Source organism: Choloepus didactylus, chromosome 2, assembly GCF_015220235.1.
Source record: "Choloepus didactylus isolate mChoDid1 chromosome 2, mChoDid1.pri, whole genome shotgun sequence".
In the NCBI taxonomy this organism is placed as follows: Eukaryota; Metazoa; Chordata; class Mammalia; order Pilosa; family Megalonychidae; genus Choloepus; species Choloepus didactylus.
The window spans coordinates 58,106,417-58,125,838 of NC_051308.1; the positions used below are offsets into that span (position 1 = coordinate 58,106,417).

A 19,422-nucleotide genomic window follows, 5' to 3' on the forward strand; every position below is an offset into this window, starting at 1 on the left:
TTGGGAAGAAATGGTATTTTATTCTCTGGAGACAGACAAGAATTCAGTTAATCTGTCTAATAAAATTAATTGCATAAGGGAGAATGCCTGAAATTCCCTAGGATGGTTTACACTTTCATGAGTTCTTGGCCATGGAATCCAGTATTCCTGAGATTGGAAAGCTTGTAAGTTTCTTGATCCACAAGGCAAACTTTCTGGCAAGAAAATGCAGTGTTAATATGAAAAGGCTGTGTGAAGTAGCAGGAACACCAATCTAAGAATTTTGAGAACTTGCCTCCAACCCTTTTGAAAGGCACAAATAGATCTGGGGAAACTCTCAACCCATTTAACTGTTCTATCTAACGGAAGAGGGCCAAGATACTTTCTTATTCATCCAGTTTTCTTTCCCTAGAAAGAGGCAGCAGTCCCCTCCCCAATATCCAAGAAGTGCCAGGAGGATCAATTAGTCACCACCTTATGTTGATATCCTCTCTCCCTAGAATGAAGGAAATGCCTGTAGTGGAAGATAAGAAACTTGTAACTCTAATTTAGCATTCCCTGAGAACCGAGCTTATAGTGCTCCCATGATGATACAAAATCCTAATATGGTAGTAGTTTGTCTTGAAAAATGGCTGGAAATGGAAGAGAGTTTTGTAGACTCTAAAACCGGGGTTTTGCCAGAGGAGAAATATCTTCTATTCTGGGATTGAGATCTAGAATTATAGCTTCTGGTTTAAAGTGCACTTATGTTTCAGAGGGCCACGGGGAACTACACTGCCATTGTAACCTGGGAAAAAAGTCAAAGTGGACAGAGGTAGTATATATGTTAAGAGAATGGACCACTCTAAGTCCTATATATCACCGGTCACCCTAAAATGATGATTTAAATGACATGTTGACTCAAAATGAACCAACCAAGTGATAAGACTCCTACAAAAAGCAGAAACATTAAGTATTAATATTGGGTTGTCAAGAACTAATAGTTTAATTTCACACTGGACTTATGGAGCATTCTGTCCAGGTCTGGGCATGACACATAAATATTTTTTTTTGTCTAGAGGAGAATGACTAAGATGTGACAGGCAAAAAAAGCATGCCATTTGAGGAAGGACTGAAAGGACCAGGGATGCTTCAGCTAAAAGTAAGATTGAGGGAGGTCAGCAGCTGCACACACGAGAAAGGCTGTCATTTAGTAAAGAGTGACAAAGGGCAGATGGGAATGCTGGGAGAACCCATAGGCAGACTTCAGTGCCAATTAGGAAAACTTCTGGTTATCAGAGTTGCCCAACCATCGAGTAATAAATGCACAGCCATCAAAAGCTACCTGATTATGGGTCAAAGCTGTGGTAGCAAGGGTGCCTGTGATTCAACAATTTAAAACTGGACCAAATGACCTCTGGACCTTGCCACTCAAAGATTCCATGACTTTCACCAATGAGCTGAAAGTATTTCATCCCTTTAAACCTCTCTTAAGAAGTCATTTCTCCTGTTGGCCCCTAAGAAAGCAAATGTTTCTCCCCTAAATCTAACCACCAGAAATAATCAAATTCACCACCCCTCTTGCAGCCCAATGAGCTGCCACTTTCCATCTTCTTTGTCACAATGTTGCAAGTGCTCTTAAATACTCTACTCACACTGTATGTCTTTCCAACCTGCTTCCAGTCCTTGGTCCATCGCCCATCAATCTACCCTCCCCAGCTCTCATGCCTCCTTGCAATGACTTCATTCCTCATTGGGAGCAGGTGCCATGGTGAAGAGACGAAAACAAAGTCAAAGGGAGGTAAGACAGAAGGCGGTAGCCAGAGCCTAGCTTTTCCAATAAAGAAAATCACTCTGTATGGGGAAACAAGTGGAGGATAAGAACAAAGGACTGCTGCTTATGCCATAGTCTAGGTTTTCAGGGAGAGGGCAGGGATGCTTCCACCAAGGCAATTCCTCCATTCCCCGGAGAGCCCCAGGAGAAATGATTTTCCATAATGACCGAAGACAACTGAGATCAGGTACTCTGTTATAGCTTTTACACCATGGGGTGAGACTGGGGGAGGAAGAAGGGAAAATAAATGGATAGAAAAGAAAGGAATAAATGAAGCCAGAGTTGTCTGAATCTTGGGGAAAGGGCTAGATGTGTAAGAGGAACAGGGGTTGAGACTAGTCAGGTATATTACTGGCTTGTTGATAGAAAAAATAAAAATAACACCAGTGGGGAGTTAGAGAAAAGTCAGTTCCTGAGAGATGAAGAATAGAGTGCCTCAAAGCAGAGTTGCCGTCATCTTTGCATCTAATAGAAACAAAACTCTAGAAGCTGTTTGGTGATTATTTCAACATCCTGCCGTTTCTCTTGGCACCCCAGACAGGATCCTGGACTGGCCACCACAAGCCTCAGCTATACCAGAGGACACTGGGTCAGTGTAAAAGACTGGGGGGTACTGGTATGGGTAAAGACCTTACATGTTGGAACCAAATCCAATGCGGACAAAGTGGCTGAGCAGCAGGAAGTTGGGGGATCCACAGATGAGCCTCGTGTACTCCCCAAGGCCCTTTCCAGATGGTTTAAATGATCACAATCATGCTTCAATTAAAACTGTTATAAAACTCAGTGGGGAGAGGTACAGGAGGAGCAGGGCATTGAGAATGCAGAGAAAATGTACAGTGCAAAGGAGGTGACTGGAGGAGGTTCAGAGAGAAGTGTCCTTCCACCAAAATATTAACTTCTTTTGGTTGGAAGGCAATGGCTGGAAAAGAGGGGTTGGGGCAACAAATGCTGTCCCTTCCCTCTTACATCTGGAGCCTAGTCTATTTGGACAGTTTGCTGATGACTCTGATAAGGGCACCATTTTCATCTTTCAGCCTCTGGTTGTCAGATTTCAGTTCTGTTAACACCTGTAAGGGCAAAAGGGAAAGGAGTGTTAGAGACTGGCATGGGCACCTCCTCCACCCTCCCTGACCAGGGCAGTCTGGTGAGCAGGGCCTTCCAAAACAGCTTACATAATGAACTGTCACCAGCCCTTCTCCCAGGGATGAAATTCTCTCAAATCTTCCTATTTAATGAGTTGGTAATGTTAATACGGAGGGAGACCATAGCCCCTCCATCATTTGAACTAGCAAATTTAGTAATGATATCTTATTTCTTTGTATGAAGGCTTCATGTTCCACACTGTATATCCTTTCATTCTACTGAATCAGTAACTCTTTTCAATTGTTCCTGCTCTTGAACTTACCTCTAGCCTACAAAAACTGGGGACAGTGCCATTGTGGGTCAGTGAGGACACAGGGAAGGAGTTCGGAAAGGACTAGGGTCAACTAAAATGTTAAAGGAAGACACTGCTTCATACTCCACAAAAACAAGATTGCAGGGGAGAGGGACAGAACTCAGCTTTCTTGCCGTATGTACAAGATGATTTAAGTGTTTCTTCCTTTTGGGTGCCTTCGGTGATATAGTTCATGAGAATTTTTACCAGTCATATTGCATATATCCACCTCTACCACTAAAATCCAGGGAGCTTACAGATATGATGAGCACTAGGCAAGTATTTAATTCTCCCCCAAAAGACCCCCCACCCCCCACTGATAGTTACCAAGTGATAGCAAGAACTCTTATTAGTAGTTTTAGGGGATAATGATATAATTCCAGGAAATAGGTGCTTTTGGGAGCGGAGAGTGAAGATTTCAATTCTATCAGTTCTGCCATCTTGGAACATGTTGCCCAACTTTTGGAACCAAAGAAAACAGCCCCAAGACCCAGTTTGGATATCCCAGTTTCTATATGCAGTTAGGCACTTTGACAAGTAAAGTGTGCACCTGAAAAACCCTAATGGGATGTTGATAAGGATACAATTTGTGTGGGGGCCCTGTTGACAGCAAGAGAAATTTAAGTTAGAGGGTAAGTAAATCTCCACCATGGAGGCTATAGAAGTCTACATCCAGACCTGACTAGTGTCTCAGATACACAGGACTGCTATCCCAGGTAGTGCCCCACTCCTCCAGTGAAGGGTGGCCTGCGCTGAGATGTCATGAGGCCTATCTAGTTTTAGCTCTGGCTTTGCTATTAACCATTTACGGGATCTAACTGTACCTTAAGGAATACCATCTTTGCTTCCTGTCTGTCTCAGGGAAAATGTAGGTTACATTATACAAATATATATGTTACGCACACACTTATGCTTTGAAAGCAATGCACCACAGACACATAAAGAATTTGTCTTAGGGGAAGAAAAAGAAAAAATGTATTGAACATCTATAATATAGAAGGCCCTGTGCTTTAGGCTCTTACTTCTAGGGTCTCATTAGCATCTTATGAATCTCTAATACACTTGTTATCCTTATTCCTACATGAGGAAACAATAATTTCATAATTAGTCCAAGGCACCCAGCTATTTAAATAGCAAAGATAATATTGAACCCAGGTGTGCTCATTCTTTCATTCAGGTAAGAGAGGTAGGGTGGGGTAGAGAGCAAAAACACCAGAAGTTCAGAAACTGAAACTGCCATATCACCACGGTCAGTAATGATCTGCATTACTTAAGAAAAATCACTCGACCTTTTGGGTTTCCATTTTGTTATCTATAAAAGAACAATAATCCCTGCCCTACGCCCTCCTAAAGTACAGACTCTGTGAGGAAACAGATGTGGAAGTGTGTTGACATATATAATGTGCAGTATGATACTGAGCATTCCTACTCCACTATGAGTTCTTCCTTGAATGAGGAAGGGCAAGCAGGTGATCTAAAAACTTCACCAGGAAGACTTTAATCCAGAAAATATCAAAAGTCAGGCCTTCGTCCTTGCCACTCCCACCTTGAACCAGCTCTGGCTGCCCTCTCTTTCATGCCTCTACTCCCACTGCCTTGCCTGCCCGAGTTGAGTGCTGAAAAACTCATTCAAGTAGATTTTCAGAAAAAGTAAACCCAGGGTAGCCTCATAATACTTCACCTTGCCATCTGCTCTCCAATGCTTCATTCTGGTGCCTGCAGCCTGGGTACCGTGAGACTCTGAAACCATATTTCTATAATGGGATTCCAGAGGTGGGGAAGAAACTATATACGGCAATGGACTGCATTTCACCGATAGCAGATCATCAAATCAGAACTGAGCTTTTTTTTTTAAATGTACAAAAAACCTGTCGAGCCTTGGTGATTTATTTCCACATTAAGAACTCTATTCCTTGAAAAAAAATTGGACAAGGCAATTTCCCAGCTGCAACAGGGTACAATCGACATCTTAAGGGAGTGTCAAAAAGTACAGGAAATGGAATGTAGAAATCAAGGGGGAAAAAGCCTCATAAACTTCACTCTCACAAGAGAAAGGGAAAATGAACTGTGTTATCTGATATTTGCCTGAAGTTGAAGAATGATTACATTAGAACATACTTGAAAGCACTACACAAATAGGTCTAACAAAGCTTTACCACATCAACTTTTTGACCTCAATTTCTTAATTTCTAAATTTCCAGTTTACCAGTTTGATGTTAAGGTACTTTGAACAAATAAAATTAAGTACATGTTTTCTCAAATATTACTTCTTACAAATCTTTGATCAGGAACAGGAAGTGGACGAGAGATCTGGGGCAAGGCAAGCTGCAGGGTAAAAGGGATTCAATGAGCTTTTCCTGAGCTGCTTTGCTTCCAGCCACATGGGAAGCAGAAAGGGAGACCCCATTTTATATTTTCTTTGTAAGTGGCTTGCACTACATGCTGAGAGAGAAGGTAATTTCTCCAGAGGATTATTTAATAAAGGGCTGTGGGCAGGGCAAAATCTCTTGACCACACTGCCAGTTTGGTTTAGTTATTCTTCCCAAGGCAAGGCTCGGCAAGCTTTTGCTACTAAAGGCTGGAGAGTAAATATTTTAGGCTTTGCAGGTCACACTGTCTCTTTGTTGCAACTTCTCAACTCTTGCTTTTGTAGCACAAAAGCACCTGTGGACATAACACTAATACATAAATGAATGAGCATGGCTCAGTTCCAGCACACCTTTATTTATGGACACCGAAGTCAGATTTTCATATAATTTTCATGTATCATGGAGTATTATTCTTCTTTTGATTTTTTTTTTTTTTTCAACTATTTGTGTGACTCCTGGGCTGTATCAGTGGGCCAGTTTGCTGAACTCTGCTATAGAAGGTCATGTACCAGGCAATGGTTTCCTTTCCAGTAGCAAAATCTTTTGGTGGTAAATGGCTCTTTTGAAGTTTATCTTCAGCAGGGAAGTCAGTGCTGAGAGCAGAAGTTTGTACTTGATCTCTCCACTGCAATGCTGGGGTTACATTGCAGTTGCTCAATAGGTCCTTCTTGAATTTTTAGGCCATATGCTTAACAAATGGCTCAAGACTGTGCCAAATATGCAGACAGCTTATATCACAGTGGTTAAAAGCTTGGGCCTTGGAAACAGACATATTTGGTTTAAATTTTGTTTCTATCACTTATTTTCTGAGTGACCTTGGGCAAGTTACTTAATCTGAGACTCATTTTTTTTTTTTTTTCCACAAGTATGATGATTGTTCTGGGCAAAGAATGAAATAAAGCATATAAAGCAATTACTACAGGTTTTAATAAATGACTGTTGTCACTGTTATTTACAACTGAAAGCATGAGATCTAGTTTTGCCCTATATCCTATAGTATCTTGCACAAAGAGGAAACTACAATTAACCGGGACATTTTTTGGGAAGTCCTAGCTCACCCCAATTCAAATTTTCCAGGAATCTTGAGACTTATTTTAAAGCATGGAGTTTGGACCTAACAGAGGTGCTCAGTAAATAGGGTAACTAAGACATTCGGTGCCAGGCCTTGGTAGCACTTCTCTTTCAATTTTCTTTCTGCTTGTGATAGCAACTGCAGCAGGATATTAGTTTAGCCCTTATGGTAATTTGGCTGCTTCAGAGCTAGTGGGTATTAGTTGCCAGCTACTGACCCCGAAGGCAAAAGCAAATAAGCAGAAAAAAGAACAGGCCCTGGTCAGGATTAATTAGATTGTTGCTGAAAATTAAAAACTCATTTCAGTGAGTGAAACTGCTCAGCAGTGGTGACCCCATCTTGGGATGGGAAAACAAGTTATCTGTGAGCTTGTCTTTCAGACCCACTGCCAGGGGAAATGCTCCAGTTGATCAAACACATTTCTTGGTTCTCAGTTGCAAATCTATTCTCTCTGCTCCACTGCCTGTCATGTCTTTTGCAAAGCCAGCCTCAGTAGGGAGGGCTTGGCTGTGTGAGGGTCCCATTTTTATAGGCTGTGTTCTGCCTGATGGTCTACACACTCAGGGGGACAAATCCCTAGGGCCCAGAGAGCAATGCCTCCCAAGGAAGGATAGGAAAGCTTAGCCAATTCTGCTCACATGGTGGGAAGGAGAATTTGTTTTTGATGGTAGGGAGCTGTAGCTGTCAGTTCTAGTCCTCCCCATCCAGCAATGTTGTCAGATGTGGGGATTTAGTTCTACTTGGTATCCAAAGGGCAAAGTTTCTCTGTTGCACAAAAGAATCAACAGGGAAGCTTTGAAAAAATACTGATGCCTGTGTCTCAATCCAGACTGTTTGAATCTAATTCTTTGGGAATGAGTCCAGGCACTGGCAGATGTTAAAAGCTCCCAGGTGTTTCTAATGTGCATTGTTGAGAACGCCTGCCCTAGTTCATGAGACCCCAGGCCCAACTACAATTCAGAGTCTAAGACCAAACCCAACTGCTTGCACTTGGGGCCAGGTCACACTTGGGTCACTTTTGACTAAGAAAGCTCTAGCTCAGTTTGGCAATGACCCCACCAAGGAACTGTCTGTATTATATGTACACATTCACGTATGCCTATGTGTAGCAAAGTGAGCAAATCCATATTCAGTCTCTAAGGGAGGAGAAGGTAGTGTAGTGATCTTACCAAATACACTGCTAGCTCAGTTGAGGGCTCCCCCACTGCCTCCCTTGACCTAGGATGTTACAGTCCACTCTATGTCTCAGTCCTGGCTCCTTCCATCTCCAGATGACCAACCTTTACAGGAACCTGCATGTGGAGGCTCTGATGGAGTAGCGATAAGCACAGAGCTTCTGGGTCCAACAAGAAGAGTGAACCTGCCTGGAGTAGTGGAGGAGGGAAGTGAGGTGGAGAGGAGGGGCAAGAACTAGAGCTCTTGGGTTTCCGAGGACTCGACGGACTCCGAGAGTCTGGCCACCACTCGGGTCAGGGCCCTGTTCTCAGCCTGCAGTTGCTCGTTCATCTGCTTCAAGGTTTGAATCTGTTTTAGCTGGTGGAGGTTCTGTAGAGAGTGAGACATGGAGGGGACAGACAGACAAGACAGAGGGAGACAAGACAGACCAGAGGAGATAAAAGTAGGACAAAGAAATCACGTGATTTTTTGTTTTTGTTTTTAGTTCACATGCAAGAGGGGAAATGAGAAAGGCAGGGGTAATAAGAGCAAATGGGAGGGAATGATGGAGAAAAGCATCAGGGAGGGAAGAGCTGCGCCTGCGATTCTTGGCTAAGGTCTCAATATGCTGAAGTTTGGTCATATGAGCACAACCACTGAACATCTCAAAAACCACATCTGGCTGCTCCTTCAATAATACTAATTGTGTGTCAAATTTTGTCTTCAGCAGATGAAGATGGTTGATATATCTCCAGCACTGTGCATCCCTATTTTCTATTTATTATGTGTACTCACTTTGGTATTTCAAACTATTTTTTAAAACAAATCAATATAGTGACTGAAGTGGTAACTTAATAAAGGTGATTTACTTTTTTAATTAAAAAAAACACATCTGGATTGTTTTGGGGAGTCAGTCCACCATGTGGGGGACATATGAACTTAATTAACATGGCTGAGCCACAGCCTCAGGGACCCTTCTATACCATGAGTGGGATGGGAGCTGAGGACTCACTGTGTTTCTAAATCCAGCTGCTGCCCTTTTCTCTTTCCTTTCCTCCCATCTTCCCCCCATACTTGGTCCTCTACCCCCACTTGTTTTCTTTCAGGGTCCTTCTCTTACCTCATTTTTTATTTTTAAAAATGGAAGAAGGAAAATATAAGAGGGTTCTGTTTAAACATTTTCTGTATGGGTCATGAGCTGTTTAGAAGGTTGAAGTGACGCATACAAAAACAATAAAGAACTGGCAGTTCTCTGGATGGTCCTCTCACTTGCTCCATTAATCCTGCTAGTTCTCCTCTGCAGTCCAGAGAGCTTGATCCAGGATCCAAGAACTGCTAACCTACCTCTGACCTGCTATATGATTACGTGCATCACTAAATTCACAGGTAACTGTGCTCTCTTTGTCCCAATTCATGGAAATGCTGGGAGCTGTTTAAAGGTGTTCACAAACTCTGGAAATACTCTGAAATTATAGTTGTGCATTAAAGTTTGGAGTAATCGTAAATGTCCAGCAATAATGGTATTATTTTCCAGTCCTTCTGTTTGCCAGTGTTACAAATGGAACAGAATAACCAGCTCACAGATATTCTTCCTAATATCTCTAATCCCATAAGGGGTTTAAAGATTAAATAAGTGGAATTATATCACAGGCCTGCCTACTCCATTACTTGTCCTTCATAAGTGGTCATCTGCACTGACCCTGAAACTGAGACAGGTGGCTCTTTGGGAGGAGGGAAATGATTTTGTTATGCGAACTGGGTTTCATAGATGAGGATGGACAACTTTGTAGGTTATGACTACAAAAAAGTCACCAGATACCAGAGAAAAGTCTCTGATGTCCACATGGATGAGAATGATAGAATTGAAAGATTAGTGGAGTTATAGTTGTTTGGGAGTGAAGAAGCAAGGAAATGAAAGATAGTATAAGGGAAAAAAACAGTGAAAAGGAAAAACAAGCAAAGACAAACTGATGAATATCTCTTTCCCCAAAGATGGGGAATAGCCACTTTGGAAAAAAGGATAGGATGGCCACATGGTTCTGTGTAGCCATCAGAGGTTAGAGACCAGGCAATTCTCTTTGCCTACTGCAAGCATCTCAGCCATGGAGAGGGCAGAGGAGGGAGATCATGGTGCAGCACATGGAAAAATTTAAAGAGATAGGCAGGACCAATTAAAAAACCAATGGAAAGTCCCTGGCTCTTACCCTTTTTTGGTGTTTACTCTGGGCCAAAGCTTCTAACATAATCATTGTCATTATACAAAGTGGTCCCTACCTCCCAGGGAGTAATATCAAAGACATGAACAATTAAAGTAACTCAATCTAACATGGGAGTGCAAGCAGATTGAGGTGCAAGAATTTGGAAGTTAGCCTGAGGGAGAGAGGCAGGCAACAATCTGGTAGAATGTTCAATAGGAAGCAGTACTGAAGATTTGGTGTGGCAAGGGGTTGGAGAGGAGAGCAGGGCATAGAGCAGAGTGGGCAAGGGCAGAGCTTAGGATCAGGCTAGGGATATTTTTAGATAAGTACAGTAAAAATTCCAAGTCCAAGCTAAAAAGGTATTTGCTTAAAAAAAGGGGGAGAGGGGATTTGCTGCTGGGCCCCTCTCATGCAAGGACCTGGGAAAGGAAGGAGAAGTCTGGCAAGGAGGCTGACGCTGAATGGAGAATGGAGAATACAATAGGTAAGTAATCAGGTCCAATGTTGGCACAGCCCAAAGCCAAGTACAGGCCTAGCACAGCTCACGCTGGCATGCACACCTGTCAGAGGCTGACATAATGCTACCCCAATCCAGGATCTGAGTAAAATTTCTCCTGGGGGAAAATTTTACATACTTACCTTTCCAAGAAGAGGCCAGTAAGGTACAACCCATGTCACAACCACAGAGTCCCATATATATCTGGGTGAGCCCACTTCATGGTTACCCCATTTCATTTTCCAACACTGGCCTGCAGTCTTTGTATTTTATTTACTAGAGTCAGAAAAACAGGCTCTTAGTAGACACAATAGGTGCTCTCTCCTTAAGCATCTATATAATATATATAATATCTTCAGAGTTCACTGGAGGTCAGTACCTAAACTGCTTTTTACTGATTGCTTCAAGAAAGTTTAAGCATTTGTGTATAAACTGAGCATGCAACAAGCATGGGGACTAACTGGCTCCAAGCTCTATTGGGTTCCAGTTTTGACAAGATGGTTACCTGTGCTGTTGGTGGGCTACCTAGTACACAGAGGTTTTGACCACTAACCCCTGGTTACCAAATGTAGTTTGGATGAAGAGCTTGACAGCTAACCAAGTATTTTCTTAACTCATTTTGAGCCAGTCACAGAAATTGTATAATGCTTGACTCTGTATATTTGAAATTTTTGCCTCAAAAGAAAACAAAAAACCAAAAAAACAAAAAAGGGTTAAAACTCCAAATATACAGATACAAACATAAAATTGCTGTGACTGGTGACACTCTGACATGCCTCCCTCTTGGTCCTCTAGGGGGAGCTAGGCGTTTTGTAACCTGGTATTAAGGCTTTGATTTGAGCAAATGGTGTTTAGAGGCTTCAGAGCTTGCAGATGTTTCTTCATTTGGCTTTGTAATGGGTAATGAAGAATAATGGCAATGGGCTGAATGGGTGGATTTTTTTAACTAAAAAAACTAGTTTCAGTTTACCTGCTGGTTTGGGGGCTAAACAGTCATGGCATAGTGCCACTTGATAATTTAAAACAACTGATTTTGAAATTGGCTGGTAAATGGCTTATGGCTGGGGAGAACAAACCCTTTTATATAATATAATTATCTACTGAGGAAAGAACTCATGACCTAGTTTAAGAAATCGTAGCCTGAGGAGAGAGAAATATGTAAGTCCGTCTCAACCCATAGGATTTAGAGCAAGCAGAACCACCGAAAGGACACCCGTACACACCAATTTAGATTTGGAAGATAAATAAGGAAGCACCTTATTGAAATACTGATTTCTCTGCCTTTGGACACTTTCTGGGTCTTTGTCTGTGGGTCTTAGTGGAAGTGACCCAGAATTCGTTGACTAGTGGGTATGCCTGGCTTTGGGCTCCTGCATGCTCACCGGAGGGCTCTGGCCTCATTTACATGCTCCTGATCAGCATCTAGGCCATTTCTTAATGAGCATCACTGACAGCTGCCTAATGGCAGAATACAGATGGCATGGCTCAGGGGTTTTTAAATATAGCAGAAGCCCCCTATGCAACCAAGAGCTGTGATATTCATTCATAAAGAACTGTTCAGCTCTACTAACTTACTACTCTAAATGGGAGAAAATTCTTCTGCATGGTAAAACCAGAAGATGGAGGAGCTTAATGGTGTTAGGTCATACTGTTGCCATCATCTCTGGGGAACCAAGCATTTATTATTTCTACTTCTTGCGGCTTTGAATCACCTTGGAAGATTTAAAATGGCACTGTTTGAGAAAAAAGTAGGTATTGTTTGAAATTCCATGTGATTGCTGTCAGTTACAGTCTTGGGATGGTGAATAGGGAAGGCAGGGAAGGGCTTGGTGTTTCTCCTGGAAATATACAGAGTAACAGGATTATGAGTACTGGATCTTACATAAACTATGATTTTGTCGGGGTCTGAAAAGTTCTTTCAGTAAATAATCAGTATTTTTAGGCCATTGGAGTAAAAATATTTCTCCCAAAGGGCTCCAACTGCATATTAGAGATGTTTGCTCACAGAAAGAGACCTGAGAATCTGCCTATTACTGCCCCAGTGCTTCTGTTCCCAGGTGAAGAAACCTATATTTTACCAGATGAATGATTTGCACCATATGTCCAGTAAAATAAGATCCTTGAAGGAAGAAAAAAAGCTGAGTAAGTGCTAAGTGATTGTGGGCATGTGGCATCATGTACTGCAGAGCTCCCAAATCATATACAGGTGGCTACCCTAAGCAGTTCTAGACTCTCCTCCTATAGCTAGGAAGTGACTCCTTTGAGTAGAATGCCATTTCTTAGCACTCAAAACTACCCACAATGGCAGTTGTCCATTAAAGTGGCTAACTGAAGTGGGCTGGAGATCATGGTGAGGGCAGAGAGGAAAGTGGCAAGTTGTGAAGTATATTTGGCGGCATGAGCTTATTCCGGTGTGAGAGTGTTAAGCATTCCTGAATATTTCAGGGGAAATGACCTGGGGCAGGAAATCAGTATGTTAATAAATCGTCATTCTGCTGCGGAATGAATCAAACTGTGTTTCTTTCAGCAAGAGGCTGGGATTGGGAAGGGCACCAGTGTGACACTCCATAGAGCTGGAAGTCTTGTTCTGACCCTTTCATCCAAGCTGTGGAAAACCCTCAAAGTTCAACTCAGGTTATCTCGAGACTTCCAGAGATCTCTTCTTAAACCAAAGGCAGCATTTATTCCCAGAAGAGCTTTGAAGTAGTCACAGTGGATTTTGTGTGACCTGAGAAAGTCTAAAAAATGGCTGAGAAGAGGAGCTCACCTCCTTTTCACACATCATCTCTTCTTGAAGGTGTTGAGCTTGTACCAAAATTCGGAGGGGGCAGGCCTATGCTCAAATATCCAGTCTTGGCAGGCATTTGGAGAACAGATGTACAATGAGAGAAAAGAAAATCTTTTCATACCTTCATCTCCTCCTCCATTTCTGACATTTTCCGTTCCAACGCTCGCCTCTCCTATTTAAAAACAATGAGACTGCTGAGCATCTAATGGATTTAGAAGAGGGTCAAAATGCTACCTCCCAGCTGCAACAGGATCAGCAGCTTCATGGCCAAGGGTTTGTCTATCACGCAGGCAAACTTCACCCAGGAGATTTGAGCACTATCTGATACTGCCACTTCTGAGATGAAGCTACTTTACTGATAGAAAGTCACAGTATGTAAATCTTCTTTCAGAAAATTAGAAGATATTTAGGAAAGCAACTTGTTAATATGCAAATGAAATAAGGCTAGGGCTATTGCTGAAGTTGACGATTTCATGGAATTTCAGATGACTGCAAGTGACCAGGACCTTTGCTCTCTGTTAATAAAAAGGCATCATTATCTTTAGTAATGCTCCCTCACATTTCTAGGGAACTGCTTCTATCATAATGGGGAGCAGATGGTGAGGTGGGAAGTAGACATCATTATTTATGAAGAAACAGACCCCTCTCTTTAATCTAGTTCTTTCTCCCAACAACTGACTCCTGATTTAGCCTGAACTCAGTGAGGATTCTTCGATTAGAGGAGATACTAAGGAGGTTTTGTTTCAGGCCAAGGGAATAAAATATAAAACGTGGCTGCTTTCCAAATTAAATAGACAATAACAGGAGCAACAGGGACATATTATACCCCTAGGGTCAAATCCAAGCTAGGGTTCACCAATAAATCTAATCGAGTTTTTCCATCCAAGAATGTCAAATCCCACAAACATATCCTAAATGCACTCAGCAGGAGGTCAGCAATTGAACCAGAAATCCTCCCATCAGTCAGAGTGAGCAAAAGACTTTTGACCCATGGACTGGGTGAAAATGTGGCAATATTAAACTTCCCCACCTGAGGAATTCCTGATATTCTTGCAAGCATTAGGGACTCCCAATTATTTAATATGTCAAGCCCTCAATCTTGGGGTTTGCCCTTATGAAACTTATTCCTGCAAAGGAGAAGCTCAGCCTACTTATAATTATGCCTAAAAGTCACCCCAGAGAACCTTTTTTGTTGCTCAGATGTGGCCTGTCTCAGCCATAAACTCAATACTCTCCCCACTATTTGGACATGACTCCCAGGGGTGTAAGTCTCCTTGGCAATGTGGGACATGGCTCCAGGGATGAATCTGGCCATGGCATCATGGGATTGAGGATGCCTTCTTGACTAAAAGGGGGAAAAGAAATGAAACAAAATAAAGTTTCAGTGGCTAAAAGATTTCACATAGAGTCGAGAGGTCATTCTGGAGGTTACTCTTACACATTATACGGATATTCCTTTTTAGTTTCTAGTGTATTAGAATAGCTAGAAGGAAACATCTGAATGTGTTAAACTGTAATCCAGTAGACTTGATTCTTGTCTTCAAAAATCTTGACCTCAAAATCTTCACATGATAGCTTTTATCGTGTGACCAATAAAATAGACAAAAAAAAAAAAAAAAAAAAAAAAAAGACTGTTGGATCATGTTTCAAGCCACAAGACCTAAATTGAGGGCAGAGGGTCCTGTTGTAAGCTTCCTTTTTGTTCAAAGTGATGGGAGGGTGTGTGTACGTGATGATTTACAGTAAATCAAAACTTACTGTGAGTGTGTACTTGTGTGTAGAGTTCTGCTTAGTGACTGAACAATGTATGAGATGACCTTCCAAGGACCCTTCCCAGCCCAAGACTGGACTACATGAAAAGTACTGACCACTTGAGGATGCCAAAAAGACTAGCAATCAAATTCTGACAAGAGTCAGACAAAAAGAATTTATCTTTCTGGGAATGGAATATGGCAGAACTCCTGCCTTCTTAAGATGAACTTTTTCTGTTGGCATGAACAACAAAATTCAAGAAAGTTAGAAGAGAAGAGGAGATGAAACAGAATGGAAAGACACACGCATACCCGTTTCTCCATTTCCAGCATTGATGACCGGTCAGAGCTCTTCTCTTGTTTCTGCATGCACAAATGGAAGGAAAACAGTTATTCCTTAAATTGACTCAGGGACAGTGGAAAGCCCACTCTAGTTCAGCTTCACCATTGGACATCTAGAAGTAGATAGCAGGGCTTTGCAGTTTCACTATAGATTCCCTAGCAAGTAGATTCTGATAGATCTCTAAACCTAACATTATCCACCTCTCTGAAGTTTGCAGAATTCCCCCTACGGAGGCGAGGGCAGTTAATAGTGTTCCCTGAAATTGATAACACTCTCAAGTACAAAGCTATCACTCCCAACACACACACACACTCACTCACTCACTTGGTCTTCAATGCTAACTAACTTTTTACACCTCACCACTCTCTCCCTTCTTTCTTTCCGTGAGTAATCTTGAAATCTAGAGGAAATGAAAGTGGCTTTTCTTCTTTAAAAGCCCAGGACTCCTAAGCTTGAATGTCTAAGCCCCATGGCACCCTTCAAAAACCTTTTTACCCCTATTCTTACTGTTTGGAGACTTGAGGCTGTTTTCCTTTAAGAGCAGTAGTTTTCACACATGAAGGTGGGTTCTCAGGGGTTGTAAGGAACCGTTTATAAGATCTGCCCTGCTTTGAGCAGAGCAGTTCCATTTTTTCCCTTTGTTATACATTGGGTTTCCAGGTAAGGTAAGGTTTTATTTGAATAAAAGATCATGCAACTTAAAAAAAATTAGAAAGTTTATTTTAGATCATCTTTGACTTTCAATTTAAACTAAATTTTGCAGAAGGGATAAAAAGGTTTAACCACCATAGCTAAAAAGTACAATAAGCTCAGGTTATGACCCTTCCTTATGCAAGGGGAATGAAAATGAGTCCTCAAGTCCTCTTCGGCTTAGCATTACAGAACTGGGCAGAATTTCTCACACTGAACAAGCATTTAATAAACACAGGGTGATTATTTTTATACTGCTTCATGCCATGCACAAGCAACATTTAATAAATATAGAAATTATGCTGGTCTTCTTGCAGATTTCTTTTTTCAAAAACTTAAGGAATAACCAGAACTAAAAGTACAACTTGCAATTCTGGCTCCTGTCCTGGGCTTTCACCTTCTGTTCTGAAGGTCATGGCTGCCTGCCTTTACGCTGCATCTACTATGAAACAGAAGGAAAAGAAAAAATGCAGGAGGTCCTTTAGCTTTTTTTTTCCTCAAAAGTCTCTTTCCTAATCCTAAAAAACTGTGATGATTCCAGTATTTTCAAGTTTCACTTACACAAAGAACAACCAGCTTTTCTTTCCTTTTTAAAATGTTAAACCCCTTAGAATATGGGTGGACCTTTTATGTAAAAACATTGTGCATGTCTCCTCATGTGGTAACTGTCTCCTCATACAAATGTGTGAGGCTGACAGGCCCTCCTCTCCCTCCACAGTCCTGCCAAACAACTCCATGTTTGGTAAATAGCAGAGACTTGGTTTGAAGTACCATCATTTCTTCTGAATTTCAATAACTTGTATTTGGCAAAATGAAGTACATTCCGACACACCCAGCAAAGCAGCTGGCTGGAGCATAAAGGCTTTTCCCCAGTGTCTGGAAAGGCTGCTTTTATTTTCAACACCCTATGTGCAAGTCAATGTCAGCAGCTTGTTAGAGTATTCACTGCTATGAAGCACAGGCTAGTGGAAAATTGAGGACCCCTAAAGGTCAGGAAATATGCTGTCAGAAACTTCTGCTGAGAAGAGTGGGGAGCAGTCTCCCTACATAACTGCTTCTTAATTTTCTGTAAAACAGATCCAGTAATACTTGATGAGACCCAACATAATTTGTTGTTATTAACTCTTGCCAATATACAACAATATTCACAATAAAAATTAGCTCCAAATATTTTCTGAGGGTTTACTATGATTAAGACATTTTGCCTGGTTTACTTAAATTGGGGTCAAGAGACCTTAAGGTTTATTTAGTCCATTCCCCTGCCTTAGGGCAGAGTTATACCTAAGTGTGTGTGTATGTGTGTGTGTATGCATGTGTGTGGGTGTAGTGGTGGTAGGGTGGTAGTGGTGGTGGTGAGGAATAGTCATATTTTTTTCTTTTAGATCTAGTAACCTACTTTTCTAATTCCACTAAATTCATTTAAGTCGAGATGTTATCTGCCTGTTTTGCAGAACTCAGATATTCCCAGTATAAGAGCCATGCTCAGCTACTATAACCAGGCAGAAGGGAGTGCTTCTTCCAAATTGGTAGGTAGCTCACAGGTCAGGCCATATGTTTTGTGTCTGGCCAAACCCTTCTCCAGGGAATATGGCTGTTCTGGCTGTTTTGCTGGGATTCCATGCAGCTCTTTGGTGCTGTCTTCCAAATGCTGGCACCCCCTTGCTCATCCCATTCCAGAGGAAATGCAACAACATGCTCAGAGGGCACTCAACTTCCCTCTCCACAAGAACTAGGTACTGGTATCACACAATCTTAGAGTTTTAGCCTTTGCTTTTGGATTATGTCATATGGCCAGAACTAACTAGCACCTCTGGTTTCCAATTCAGGCCCTCCTGGTAGAGAGTCATTTTGATCCCTGCTCAGGTTTCAAACTTTTAAGTACTCAGACATTTCAGGAGGGCAATAATTCAATAGGTATCCTGTTAACTCAGCAAGAACCCAAGACAGTACTTGCTTTAGCTTTCAGCTATAGGGTTTGTTACACTGGCAATGAGGGTATTACCTTCAAAACCCTCTAAAGCATCATCTTATTAAATCAGGTCTGGTGGCAAAAGGAAATGGTTTATTTGGTCTTTCTGCCTCTAACACTCCTTACTCCTAGGTGGAAAGATGGTGGCTTGGGGAGGCAACATATGCTACTGGACAGAATCTTTGCTTTGGGACTTACGTTTATGTTCTAGTACCATTTTGCCCTTAATTTGTTATATGACCTGAGCAAACCCCTTATTTATCTAGGCCTAATTTGCTGGCTTTCTGCACTAGGTTTAGTAGTGTCTTCCTTTCCCTCTCTAGGATGTGACATGTAGATAAACTGAACTGAAACATGATGGATAAAATAGGAGAAACTGTTTAGGACCAACCTTCTAGTACTGTAAAAGAAATATTTAAGAAATAAAAAGATAATCCATAATATTGGACCATTAGGAGTTGTTCATTGAACTTCCAATTTTCAGTTTTAGGTTAAACACTGATTGAGCCCTAAATCAAATCAGAATCTAAGAGGCTTGTATCTCACTGTCTCTGAGGAGGCCCAACCCGACTCCTTTTCACTGCCTATCCCTTCGGTCCCTAGTCTAGTTTGCCTCCTTCTATCAAACCCTGCCCATCCATCTCTTTTCCTCTTCTTCCTCCTTACCTGGGCCATCTTCTCAAGCTTGGCTTTTATATCTGCTAGCTCTAGCTGGGCCTCCTGAAGTTTTGTTTTCAGTTTTTGGTTTTCAGTGAGGGCACTCTCGTAGAGCTGGGGGAAGGGAAAGAGAGAATCAGGTCACTTGCTCTCAGAATTAGAATTCACAAGTTTCATAACATGAGACTGCCCAGGGCTTTTTGCTCCAATCCACCATTATAGGGTTGATGGGGAAGATGAAAATTTAGGGAACAGAATTCATTCAGCCAACTGGTCTCTGGCTCCTTAAAAGTGATGATGTCTCAAGTGCTGAATACAAAGAGAATGATGCTCCAACTTCAACAACGTTAATCTCTGGGGGAAAAAACAGTCATTCCAATTCCATTTTCTTCCATTGGGTATTGCATTGCTTAAAAAGTATGTCTCACACATCTTCATACCAAAGACAATTATTTTTTTGGAACCAGCCTAGCATGTATATTGATTTTAGTCAAGTTCTGCTTAGCAAAACAAGCATTTTATTAACAAAAAACACCCCCCTCCCACCCCTCGGTATCTCAAGCACTTGAAAAGGAAGGTTTTCAAGTCTTCCTTCGGAGCTGGGTACTCTTCTGCAAGAACCAAGTGAAATGAACTATAAAGTAATTTAAACCCTATCCAAACCTAGTTGGTGATGATGATGATGATGATGATGATTTTACCACCAC

General features: G+C 41.7%; 1 protein-coding gene across 4 annotated transcripts in view; it reads right to left on the bottom strand.

Annotated features, from left to right (window-relative positions):
* The window catches only part of PPP1R12B (protein phosphatase 1 regulatory subunit 12B), a 264,369-nt gene continuing 244,947 nt past the window's right edge, over positions 1-19,422 (bottom strand). For 2 of the 4 annotated variants that reach the window (XM_037825034.1, XM_037825038.1), the window contains 4 exons: positions 18,725-18,829; positions 15,369-15,419; positions 13,427-13,477; positions 1-2,859 (listed from right to left, as the gene is read on the bottom strand). In XM_037825034.1, coding sequence (XP_037680962.1) covers positions 2,773-2,859; positions 13,427-13,477; positions 15,369-15,419; positions 18,725-18,829 — 294 coding nt within the window. In that variant the 3' untranslated portion in view covers positions 1-2,772. Of the gene's footprint in view, positions 2,860-13,284; positions 13,478-15,368; positions 15,420-18,724; positions 18,830-19,422 lie in introns of all 4 variants that reach the window. The other 2 variants (XR_005215124.1, XM_037825037.1) reach the window with 2 other exon arrangements.